General features: G+C 35.7%; 1 protein-coding gene across 1 annotated transcript in view; it reads right to left on the reverse strand.

Moving 5' to 3' along the window:
* Nucleotides 1-12,906, reverse strand: part of OTOGL (otogelin like) — a 410,237-nt gene that overhangs the window by 134,128 nt on the left and 263,203 nt on the right. The window contains exon 30 of the mRNA XM_053719241.1: nt 433-711. Coding sequence (XP_053575216.1) covers nt 433-711 — 279 coding nt within the window. The remainder of the gene's footprint in view (nt 1-432; nt 712-12,906) is intronic.

The raw sequence follows: 12,906 nt of genomic DNA on the forward strand, positions 1-12,906 counted from the left end.
TACGATCGGGTTGATTGACACCCCCTGATAGCGGCCGATTAGCCGCGAATCTGCAGGGGTCGGCATTGAACAAGCAGTTCACAAAAACTGCTAGTGCAATGATAAATGCCGACAGCGTATGATATGCTACATAGTATCATGTCCACTCGCACTATGATGAATCTACCCCAAAGGCTTTACACAGATCTCAACAGTAGCAACAACTTGTAAACAAGTAAACATGGCAGTAAATTAATTCAATATTGATGATGACTACTAAATGTTTTTTATATATTGCTACTGCCAGACACAACAAAATGTATAGATTAAACAGATAAAATCACAGTCTTAGTTAATTGATGTTTATATATATATATATATATATATATATATATATATATATATATATATATATATATACTGTATATATATTCTCTTTTTATATTAATTTACCTTCAATTTTAAAACTGCTTGAAAGTTTAAATTCTTCAGAACTGTCATATTTTGAAACTTTAACCTCGGTAGCAGTGAGTACGATAAAGAACCCTTTCTTGCTGTGTAATTCAAATGCACTGTAACCTGGAATCCAAAGGCCTTGGTGGTGGAAAAATGTTGCTCTTCTTCGAAAGAATGAATTCCTCTCCCACTGTTGTAAATTAACTGTGCCATTTTCATGCACAGATAGAAAATAGTTTGGTCTTTCAGCTGACTCCAAAGAGACAAGCGACAGAGCTTTTGATAAAGAAGGAAACACAAAAATAATATTAATTATTTTTCTATATATATTATATACAGGGTAGAGCTTATTGCATTCAAGTGTTTTATTTTACACTCCACATCTGCAGATAAATATTTCACTTAATTGACTTACACAAATACTTTGGGCCAGATTACAAGTGGAGCGCTAATGATAGAGTGGAATGTGCAACTTGATATTACAAGTCCATGGTACATCAGATTTACCAGGGACGGTTTAGCACGGCCGGCATTGCTCCAGCACACCCTATACTTTCAATGGATATCATGATCGCACTAAGAAGCGCTGATATTACAAGCTGAAAGTTATTTCTGCTCAAGAGCAAGCTGAAATTACGCTAGAAAAATGAGTTACTTCACACCAGGTAAAGTTTAAGGGTTAAAAAATGTTTTACACAAAACACATCAAAAACATAATAAACTAAAAATAAAGTATTACACTCATATATACACTTTAAATTAAAAAATATCCGTTTATTATTATTATTAATAATAATAATAATAATAATAATGAGAGCCCTTCACAGTTAAATACCTTAACATATGCAATATCATTTTCAATCAATTTAAATATTGTATAATGTGTTTTATAGAAATACTTGAAATTCCTATGTTCTTCACTTAGAAAAAAAATGTTCTTTTTATTTTTAAATATATATTTCTATATGTGTATATACAATATATATCCATATTTATTTATATATGTATATATCCATATAGATATATAGGTATAGATATATATTTTACAAAAAAAATATACAGCTATACGTAGGAATAAATATTTTAAAATAAAAAGAATATTTTTTCCATCACCCTTAACACCTATCTTACAAAACCCTAATTTTACACCAGGTATGGGCAAAATGCCCAAGGAATAAAAGATATTCACCACCTTCTCCCTGCCGTGTCCATAATAGAAGATGGCAAATTACTACCCATTCACAGCATTAACCAGCTAGCGGAGGAATCCTTTGGAAATTGGTTTAGTTATCACCAGCTTAAAGGGACACTGAACCCACATTTTTTCTTTCGTGATTCAGATAGAGCAGGCAATTTTAAGCAACTTTCTAATTTACGCCTATTATCAATTTTTCTTAATTCTCTTGGTATCTTTATTTGAAAAGCAAGAATGTAAGTTTAGATGCCGGCCCATTTTTGGTGAAAAACCTGGGTTGTCCTTGCTGATTGGACAGCACCAATAAACAAGTGTTGTCCAGAGGTCTGAACCAAAAATGGTCTGGCTCTTTAGTTTAGATGCCTTCTTTTTCAAATAAAGATAGCAAGAGAATAAAGATAAATTGATAATAGGAGTAAATTAGAAAGTTGTTTAAAATTGCATTCAGATGCATATCTGAATTTTGAAAGAAAAAAATTGGGTTTAGTGTCCCTTTAATCACTTTTTGCACTCCCCACTAAATCACAACCTCACGAGAACTCCATTACCCTTTGAGAGATTATGCAGTTCCCAGTCCCCAATTGTATTATAAATTTCTGATTAAACCTCAGCCTGACCACTGGCCATCTTACATTAGATCTTGGGAAAAAGAGCTACCATTCATAATTTCCAACTATGAATGGAAATTAATTTATACTAAATATCTGTTAATCATTACACTCGGTCAAATTATTAGAAGCTAACACTAAAATATTAACCAGATGATATCTGACTCTACAAAAATTAAAAATACATATTCCCAAACTAATCCAACCGTTGCTGGAGACTTTATTCAGAGGAAGGCTCCATGTTTCACATTTGGTGGGCTTGCCTCAAGATTCAACCCTTTTGGGAATCAATAGTGAAATATGCACAAGACGCTCTGGGGACTCTAATACCTTTTGACCACCTTATATTCCTTTTTCCATATATATCCAAAACTCCAATCTAAAATTCATACAAACCTTTTTCAGGTGATGGTATGCAGTGCAAACTAATTAATCCCACAAATGTAGAAAAAGAGCATATCTTCCACTTTACCCATGTGGATTCAAGAACTACAAAATAACCTTAAGTTAGAAATATACCACTATTTACTAACCAATACTTTAGACAAATATCACGATATGATGTTTCTTTGGGAAACTAGGCCCAACCAGTAATTGTGATTCTCATTAGATACCCAACTAGATGATTTGCTCATTTACTCGAAGGAAGGCATTTATGGTAATATTCTGATAAAATGAAGTGAAAATTAATGTAAATTCAAGATATTTTTATGTTTTTGTTGTTTCAAAATTGTAAGTTTATTCATTAAGTTATAATATACATATTAAGTAAGTTGAACGATCCAAGTGAACGTTGGACAATTCTCTAGGTTGAAGGACTATAATTTCCACCTGTTTCAGGGCCTTTTGGTCCATTCACTCTGCAAAACTTGGCCCCAACTAAGCTGGGAAAAGAAGGACTTTACCGAATCCTATAACCATAAAATGATCTGTAATTTCAACTACACTTGAATCAGTGATATTGTGAAATAATATGTCATTTTATATATGTTGTACTAAAAATTATAAATAAAATTAAAAAAAAAAAGATTTTTTTCTAAATGAAATGAATACAGGAATGCAAAAGTATTCCTAACGCACCTCTGGCTTTAGCGCAGCTGATCTAGCCCAGTGTTGGGTTAACACACAAGCAATACATGGAAAAGGCTTTCTTCAGTGCTCCCATAGACGTCTATGGTGAGAGGGAGCTAGTGTGGTTGCGATATCTGAAGTCCTGAAGTTAGCACACCTGCTACATCATATTTATCATTATTATTTTTTTTAAATTATTTTATTTGTATTAATTCCAGAGAAAAGCTATTAAAACTCCCTCACTATGTTCATTTATAGCTACACATTTATTATGTATCAGTACTGACATATATAATTAGATACAAATGTAGGTGATAATATCCAGAAAAAAATACACCTCAATTTAATGAATAACTTACTTTGTAATGTAGCACAATGTTTAAAGGTAGATATTCTTCTTAATGAAACATTAAAGCTACATTAAACCCAAAAATGTTCTTTTATGATTCAGACAGAACATGTGATTTTAAACAACTTTCCAATTAACTTCTATTATTTAATTTGTTTTATTCTTTTAGTATCCTTAGTTGAAAAGCATAAATAGTAAGGCTAGCTACTGGGGGCTAGCTGCTGATTAGTGGCTGCACAGAAATGCCTATTTTCATTGGTTCACCAGAGGTGTTCAGCTAGCTCCCAGTAGTGCATTGCTGCTCCTTCAACAAAGTATACTAAGAGAATGAAGCAAATTTGATAATAGAAGTAAATTGAAAAATTGTTTAAAATCACATTTTCTATCTAAATTATGAAAGAAAGATTTTGGGTTTCATGTCCCTTTAAGAACTTTATGCAGTAAAAGTAAAATCAGCAATAACCAGTATTAGAGACATAAGACTTGTGTCAGTAAAGCTAAGGGCATCCTCACCTGAGATACTGCATTTTGCTCTTTAACTATTTTAATGATTTTGGGAGCACGTGGGATTAGAAAACAGTAGGTTGTACTGTAAGTGGAAATTCAAAAATACTGTACACTGTAATCTATTAGCTCTGCTCCTTTGTCTATTTAACTTACACCTTTATTAAACTGTGGCATTTATTTACTAATTTGTGCTAAGGTAAAGAGTGGTGAATACTGGGAATGAATTGTGCTCATTTTATAACTGTCTATAGTTCTTTGAACTCAAAGAGAAATAAGCAGAGGACTCTGCATTTTTTTTCTCCTTATTAGATTGTTACAGTCCCAGCCTGATCTCCTTTATCTAATAATAAATCATGCTTTATTTAATAATACATCATGCCATAACACAGCGGTAGATGTATTTAACAACTCTCATATGAAATGAAGAAAATGTCTTGTTAGATAGCTCTGTAAGTTGGAAATCATGACCTATTTCCTCTCAGTAGTCCGTCAAGCCCCTCCCATAAAAACAAGAATACAGAAGCAATAGTAACTCTCATGTGGGGCAGTGAACAACATTAGCCAGGTTCATTGTTTATATTTTTATAGATTCAAGGCAAGGTTTACAAGATGTAAATATGTCACACAGAGGGACAACAGTAGGGGCGCGATCCGATATAGATCGCAGTTTGCGGCGCAAGCGAGGGAACCGGCGTCGCCCGCAGTTTCAGCTCGCAACTCGAGCTATCCCATATAAGTCGCCGTCAGATGCTAACGTGCCGTAAGTCTGACAAACCAGCGATGTCCAGAAATCTGCGCAAGTCCAAATTTCTGGCGTCGCCAGTGACTTGCGCCACGTTAGAAACTGCCGGCGCCTATAAAACCTGACTAAAGTCTAAAACACCCGCACTGTCTAACACGCCTCCCTAACATAGCCCGCACTGTCTAACACGCCTCCCTAACATAGCCCGACACGTCTAACCCTCTATCCGCTATCCCCCCTCACTAGCCTAACAATAAAAAAGCTATTAACCCCTAAACCGCCGCTCCCGTACCCCGCCGCAACCTAATAAAGTTATTAACCCCTAAACCGCCGCTCCCGTACCCCGCCGCCAGCTATATTATATCTATAACCCCCTAAAGTGAGCCCCTAACACCGCCGCCATCTATATTAAAATTATTAACCCCTAATGTAAGCCCCTTACACCGCCGCCATCTCTATTAAAATGATTAACCCCTAATTTAATCTACCTACCCCGCCGCCAGCTATATTATCTATATTAACCCTAAGTATATTATAGTTAATATAGTTATTACATTATATATATTAACTATATTAACCCTAATTATATTAGGGTTAATATAGTTACTATAGTATTTATATTAACTATATTAACTCTATCTAACCCTAACACCCCTAACTAAATTTATATTAAATTAATCTAATTCATTTATAAACTAAAATATTCCTATTTAAATCTAAATACTTACCTATAAAATAAACCCTAAGATAGCTACAATATAATTAATAATTACATTGTAGCTATGTTAGGGTTAATATTTATTTTACAGGTAAATTGTTAATTATTTTAACTAGGTATAATAGATATTAAATAGTTATTAACTATTTAATATCTACCTAGTTAAAATAATTACCCAATTACCTGTAAAATAAATCCTAACCTAAGTTATAAATACACCTACACTATCAATAAATTTAATAAACTACAAACATCTATCTAAAAATACAATTAAATTAACTAAACTAAATTACAAAAAAAAACAAACACTAAATTACAAAAAATAAAAAAAAGATTACAAGATTTTTAAGCTAATTACACCTATTCTAAGCCCCCTAATAAAATAATAAACCCCCAAAATAAAAAAAATTCCCTGCCCTATTCTAAATTAAACAAATTTCAAAGCTCTTTACCTTACCAGCCCTTAAAAGGGCCTTTTGTGGGGCATGCCCCAAAGAATTCAGCTCTTTTGCATACAACAAATACAATCCCCCCCCCCATTACAACCCACCACCCACATACCCCTATTCTAAAACCACCCAAACCCCCCTTAAAAAAGCCTAACACTACCCCCCTGAAGATCTCCCTACCTTGTCTTCACCACACCGGGCCGAACTCCTGATCCGATCCGGGCGATGTCTTCCTCCAAGCGGCAAAGAAGAATTCTTCCTCCGGCGACGTCTTCCTCCAAGCGGCAGCAAAGTCTTCATTCTTCCGGAGGCATCTTCAATCTTCTTTCTTCGCTCCGCCGCCGCGGAGCATCCATCCCGGCCGACTGCTGTACTACGAATGAGGTACCTTTAAATGACGTCATCCAAGATGGCGTCCGCCGAATTCCGATTGGCTGATAGGATTCTATCAGCCAATCGGAATTAAGTTAGAAAAATCTGATTGGCTGATTGAATCAGCCAATCAGATTCAAGTTCAATCCGATTGGCTGATCCAATCAGCCAATCAGATTGAGCTCGCATTCTATTGGCTGTTCCGATCAGCCAATAGAATGCAAGCTCAATCTGATTGGCTGTTCGGATCAGCCAATCGGATTGAACTTGAATCTGATTGGCTGATTCAATCAGCCAATCAGATTTTTCTAACTTAATTCCGATTGGCTGATAGAATCCTATCAGCCAATCGGAATTCGGCGGACGCCATCTTGGATGACGTCATTTAAAGGTACCTCATTCGTAGTACAGCAGTCGGCCGGGATGGATGCTCCGCGGCGGCGGAGCGAAGAAAGAAGATTGAAGATGCCGCCGGAAGAATGAAGACTTTGCTGCCGCTTGGAGGAAGACGTCGCCGGAGGAAGAATTCTTCTTTGCCGCTTGGAGGAAGACATCGCCGGAGGAAGAATTCTTCTTTGCCGCTTGGAGGAAGACATCGCCCGGATCGGATCAGGAGTTCGGCCCGGTGTGGTGAAGACAAGGTAGGGAGATCTTCAGGGGGGTAGTGTTAGGCTTTTTTAAGGGGGGTTTGGGTGGTTTTAGAATAGGGGTATGTGGGTGGTGGGTTGTAATGGGGGGGGGGGATTGTATTTGTTGTATGCAAAAGAGCTGAATTCTTTGGGGCATGCCCCACAAAAGGCCCTTTTAAGGGCTGGTAAGGTAAAGAGCTTTGAAATTTGTTTAATTTAGAATAGGGCAGGGAATTTTTTTTATTTTGGGGGTTTATTATTTTATTAGGGGGCTTAGAATAGGTGTAATTAGCTTAAAAATCTTGTAATCTTTTTTTTATTTTTTGTAATTTAGTGTTTGTTTTTTTTTTTAATTTAGTTTAGTTAATTTAATTGTATTTTTAGATAGATGTTTGTAGTTTATTAAATTTATTGATAGTGTAGGTGTATTTATAACTTAGGTTAGGATTTATTTTACAGGTAATTGGGTAATTATTTTAACTAGGTAGATATTAAATAGTTAATAACTATTTAATATCTATTATACCTAGTTAAAATAATTAACAATTTACCTGTAAAATAAATATTAACCCTAACATAGCTACAATGTAATTATTAATTATATTGTAGCTATCTTAGGGTTTATTTTATAGGTAAGTATTTAGATTTAAATAGGAATATTTTAGTTTATAAATGAATTAGATTAATTTAATATAAATTTAGTTAGGGTTAGATAGAGTTAATATAGTTAATATAAATACTATAGTAACTATATTAACTATATTAACCCTAATATAATTAGGGTTAATATAGTTAATATATATAATGTAATACCTATATTAACTATAATATACTTAGGGTTAATATAGATAATATAGCTGGCGGCGGGGTAGGTAGATTAAATTAGGGGTTAATCATTTTAATAGAGATGGCGGCGGTGTAAGGGGCTTACATTAGGGGTTAATAATATTAATATAGCTGGCGGCGGTATAGGGGGATTAGATTAGGGGTTAATAATTTTTATATAGGTGGCGGCGGTGTAAGGGGTCAGATTAGGGGATAGATAAGGTAGATGGCGGCGGTTTTAGGGGCTCACAGTAGGGGGTTAGTTTATGTAGATGGCGGCGGGGTCCGGGAGCGGCGGTTTAGGGGTTAATAACTTTATTAGGGATTTCAGGGGGGGGATCGCGGTTGACAGGTAGATAGACATTGCGCATGCGTTAGGTGTTAGGTTTTATTTAGCAGATCGCGGTTGACAGGGAGATAGACATTGCGCATGCGTTAGGTGTTAGGTTTATTTTCTAGTTAGTTTAGGGAGTTACGGGGCTCCAATAGTCAGCGTAAGGCTTCTTACGGCTGCTTTTTGTGGCGAGGTGAAAATGGAGTAAGTTTTCTCCATTTTCGCCACGTAAGTCCTTACGCTGCATATTGGATACCAAACTGCGCTGGTTTGGTATACCTGCCTATGGCCCAAAAAACTACGGGCGACGGCAGAAATATACGCGCGTAACTTCTAGGTTACGCCGTATATAGGATACCAAATCAGCGTAAATATTGGCGTCGCCGGCTTTTGCGGGCGACGATTTATATCGGATCGACCCCCAGGTCTGGAACTAAGGAAAATAGCATGTTTAAGATTTGTTTTAGAATGACATATAATGACATTGTGTGGTGGCTGTTGAATTTCCAGTATCTACTACTAACGGAGGAATTTTTTTTCTATTTTAGTTTCTTTATTATAAAATGAATATAGACAGATGATAAAGAGATTAGATAAATAGATAGATTTAGAACAAGTTCTAGCACTTGCTTCTATATTGAAATAGGTAAAAAGTTGGAAAAAAGAGAGATTAAAGGCACAGTCTAGTAAAAATTAAACTTTTATAATTTAGATAGGGCATGCAATTTTTTTTTTTTAAACTTTCTTTTTATTATTTATTTTCAACATATTAAATCAATTATTTTCAGCATACAGTACATAATTTAAACATAAACATTAAATCCACAGTCATTAATATCGTTAATTCCAACAAAAACTGTAATCTCTAAAATTAAATACAGAAAAGAAACATCTGCCTAAAGGGTTGAATCTTAAGAAAAAAATTAAAACAATTAATACTTGAAGAACCAAAAACACAATCCATCCCTATACTTAGGCATCATAATAGAGATTCCAAGATTGATTGCCACTTACCGGCCAGTAGCCAACCCACACTTCGTTTATTTTTATATTTATGATCAATTAGTTTGATTGGTTACGGCTTAAAATTATATATTATGCCTGTACTAGTAGATCAATTCCTTCACTAACCTACCTCCTTGTTTTCCTTCCACTTCCCTTTCCTCCTTTCTTTTCCTCCACCTTAATTAAATCAACAACTATCCATTTCTCATGGAGCAACAACACAAAAAAAAAAAAAACTAATAAAGAAGGGGACCCCCCAAAGGAAGAGCAGGGGAAAGAAGAAAAGAGAGGGAATAGGGATCATATCTCTTCCCTGCCTTAGTTACCATATCCCCAATAGCACTAGTTCTGAGTTCTGGAAAGGGAGAATTATCTGGTCAATTTCTGGAGCTGGGAGTGCTTTAATAAATGTTGCCCATTTGCTAAAAAATAATCTTATGTCGTCATCTTTATCAATATTGGTATTTCGCTGTTCTAAGATGCATTGTTTCTTGAGGAAATTTTTAATCTCCAATATCGTTGGTACGTTTCTTAATTTCCATTTTTTCAATATTAAATATCTAACTGATAAAATAACTGAAATAACTAGTTTTTCATTAAACTGATGATCTTCCTGGTTCTTTAAACAAAATATAGCCTGTATCAGTGACAGATCCAGAGGGGAGATCTTAAATCACGTTTTCATCCAGAATTCTATTTTGTACCAGAGCTGCCTAATCAAAGGGCAGTACCACACCATATGTGTCAAGTCTGCAGCCATCAAAGAACATTTAGGACATTTATTAAAATTCAGATTCCGGAATGTATACCCTTTTTCAGGGGTATAATAATACTTATGTAAAAGTTTAAGATGCTCCTCTCTCCATGTAGCTGAGATCGTAGCTTGAGACACTTTATGTATAGAGGATTGTATAAATTTGTTATCAATATTATCCTGTGATAACATTGAATTCCAGTCATTAGCCACTTTTTCAAGAACGTGTGTCCCTTTGCTAGCTCCAAGCAGTTGGTAACATGGGGTAATGGACATTAACCCTTTTTTTTACTAAAGAAAGCCAGCCCTCTAAGTTACCTAGATCCCAGCACCACTTAGCTGTCCTCATCAAGGCTATACAGGTTCTTTGGATTACTTGAAACATTAATACCAAGATATTTAAATGAGTTTTTGACCAAACGAAAAAGGAATATTACTAAGAGAATTTTTATTTCTTCTAAGCCATTGTAGTTCTGATTTTGTGGTATTTATCTTGTAGCCCGAAAATGAGCTAAATTGGTTAATGATTCATAATAATTTAGGTATATTAGATATGTCGTCGGCGTAGAGGGCTAGTTTTAGTTCATAACTGCCTATTTTGATACCCTCTAGATGTTGTCTAATCATGATTGCTAATGGTTCAATGCAGAGGTTAAAGAGGAGGGGGGAGAGGGGGCAGCCCTGTCAGGTTCCCCTACCCAGAGTGACTTGCGTAGAAAGAATATTATTTACAATTATTTTTGTATGAGGTTGGTCATACAGATTTTTGATAAAATTGAGAAAGCGTCCTCTGAACCCAAACTTTTCCAGAGAAGAGAAGAGATGATCATGTTGAATGCCTTCTCTGCGTCAACTGAGATTACCGCTAAATCAGGGACAGTCCCCTCGCCCCCCCCCCCCCCTCCGGCACCCCCGCATCGAAAAAGAATTCTGATGCCACCAAGACATCTCTAATTTTTGCTGAAGAGTTACGAGCATTTAGGAATCCAGCTTGATCCTTATGGATAATATTAACTAAAATATTTTGCAATCTTTGGGCGAGGATAGAAGTAAAAGTCTTATAATCAGAGTTTAATAAGGCGATAGGCCTATATGACTCCTTCTGAGATGGATCCTTCCCTCCCTTAAGAATTAAGGTTGTATAGGAGGCTGAGAAAGATTTTGCTACTGTTCCTCCCTCAATATACATGTAATAATATAATTTACAGAGATGTGGTATAATCTCAAAGGATAAGATTCTATAAAATTCGTTAGGTAGCCCGTCTGGTCCCGAAGCTTTGTTCGGGGCCAGATTAGTGATAACTTTCTTAATTTCTTCTTCTGTAATTGGGGCATTGAGGATCTCAGCTGATTCCTCAGACAATTTGGGAAAGGAAATTTTGTCCCAGAATTCCTCCGCCTGGGCCAAATCTGAGTTTCTAGGGGCATAAATATTTTGAAAGTATTTTACCATTTCTTCCGCTATTTCCTCGTATTTAAGAACATGTTTCCTCCCTATCAGTAACTTCTCAATCAACGAGGTTTTTTTTTCACTTTTGACCAGATTAGCAAGGAGTTTCCCAGATTTGTTTCCAAATCTGTATAGTTTTGACTGTAGTTTTAGCTCTCTCTGGGTTTCCCAATATAGCACAAAAGCGTCTTTGTTGCTCTTAGCTTCAGTATATTTGGCCCAGTTAGCAGAGTTCTGGTCAAGAAGGAGTCGGTTATATGCGTTGATAACTGCATTTGTCAATTCTTTCTCTCTCTTTTGAAGTTTTTTATTTAGCATAGCAGTATAGGCAATTATTTTGCCTCTTAGTACTGCTTTGGCTGCCTCCCAAAATAGGACGGGACGATCTCTGTATTCTGAATTACACTCACTATACTCATTAAACTTGGTTCTAAGCCAGTTCTTGAATTTCAGATCTGATGCCAAGAAAGAAGGAAAGAAGAACCGTATAGACTTAGACCTTGAATGCTTAATCTGAAAATCCAGGGTAATTGGCCCATGATCAGACAGAGAGATTGGAAGTATTTTTGCCTTAACCTCAGAAGTGGAAAATCTTTCGTCTATCAAGAAGAGATCGATCCTTGATAAAGTTTTATGGGCTTTCGAGAAGCATGTATAGTCTCTGTCTTCTAGGTTTTGCAACCTCCATATATCTTTAATGCCTAGATTCTGCATGATTCTAGTAAATAGTTTAGTTTCCAACCTATCCCTTTTCTGCTTTTTCTGCTTTATGTTTTGCCTTAATCTGTCGAGGGGGCAGTGTGGGGCCATGTTGAAATCTCCCCCAATAATTAGGCAGCCCTCCCGAACAGCAAGAATTTTAATTTGTAGCTGGTTCCAGAACTCTGGATCAAGAATGTTAGGTGCATAAATATTACAAAGCGTATAAATACAATTATCAATTTTTATTTTTAAAATTACCGATCTCCCCTCCGGGTCCACCCCAGCATATAAAAATTCTGCATTAATTTTCTTTCCTATCAAAACAGCAACCCCTCTCTTTCTCCCTTGCCCTGGCGAAGCAATAACCTCCTTGGCCCAAGATGTTTTAAGTTTTAAGGTTTCCTCCAGGTTAAGATGCTTTTCCTGGAGGAAGGCTATATCTGTATCCATTTTTCTTAACTGAGTGAGAATCGCTTTCCTCTTTATGGGGGTGGTGATACCTCCAATGTTCCATGATACAATTTTAAAATTCGCCATAAGTTTTAGCTAACGAGGGGAAAAAGGGCAGAGATAAGAGAGGAAAAAACAACAAAACGAAAAAAAAATAAAATAATTAATTTCTATTGTAACGTTAAAAAAGACTCTTTTGTATGAACTCATTGTTGCTCAGAGGAGTTCAGCTGACTCAGAAGTTTTTCTGCTTCTTGTGCATTTTCAAAAAGATATGCCTTTCCCTTAACAAAAACTTTTAGTTTCGAGGG

The sequence above is a fragment of the Bombina bombina genome, chromosome 6 (genome assembly GCF_027579735.1).
Source record: "Bombina bombina isolate aBomBom1 chromosome 6, aBomBom1.pri, whole genome shotgun sequence".
Taxonomy (NCBI): domain Eukaryota; kingdom Metazoa; phylum Chordata; class Amphibia; order Anura; family Bombinatoridae; genus Bombina; species Bombina bombina.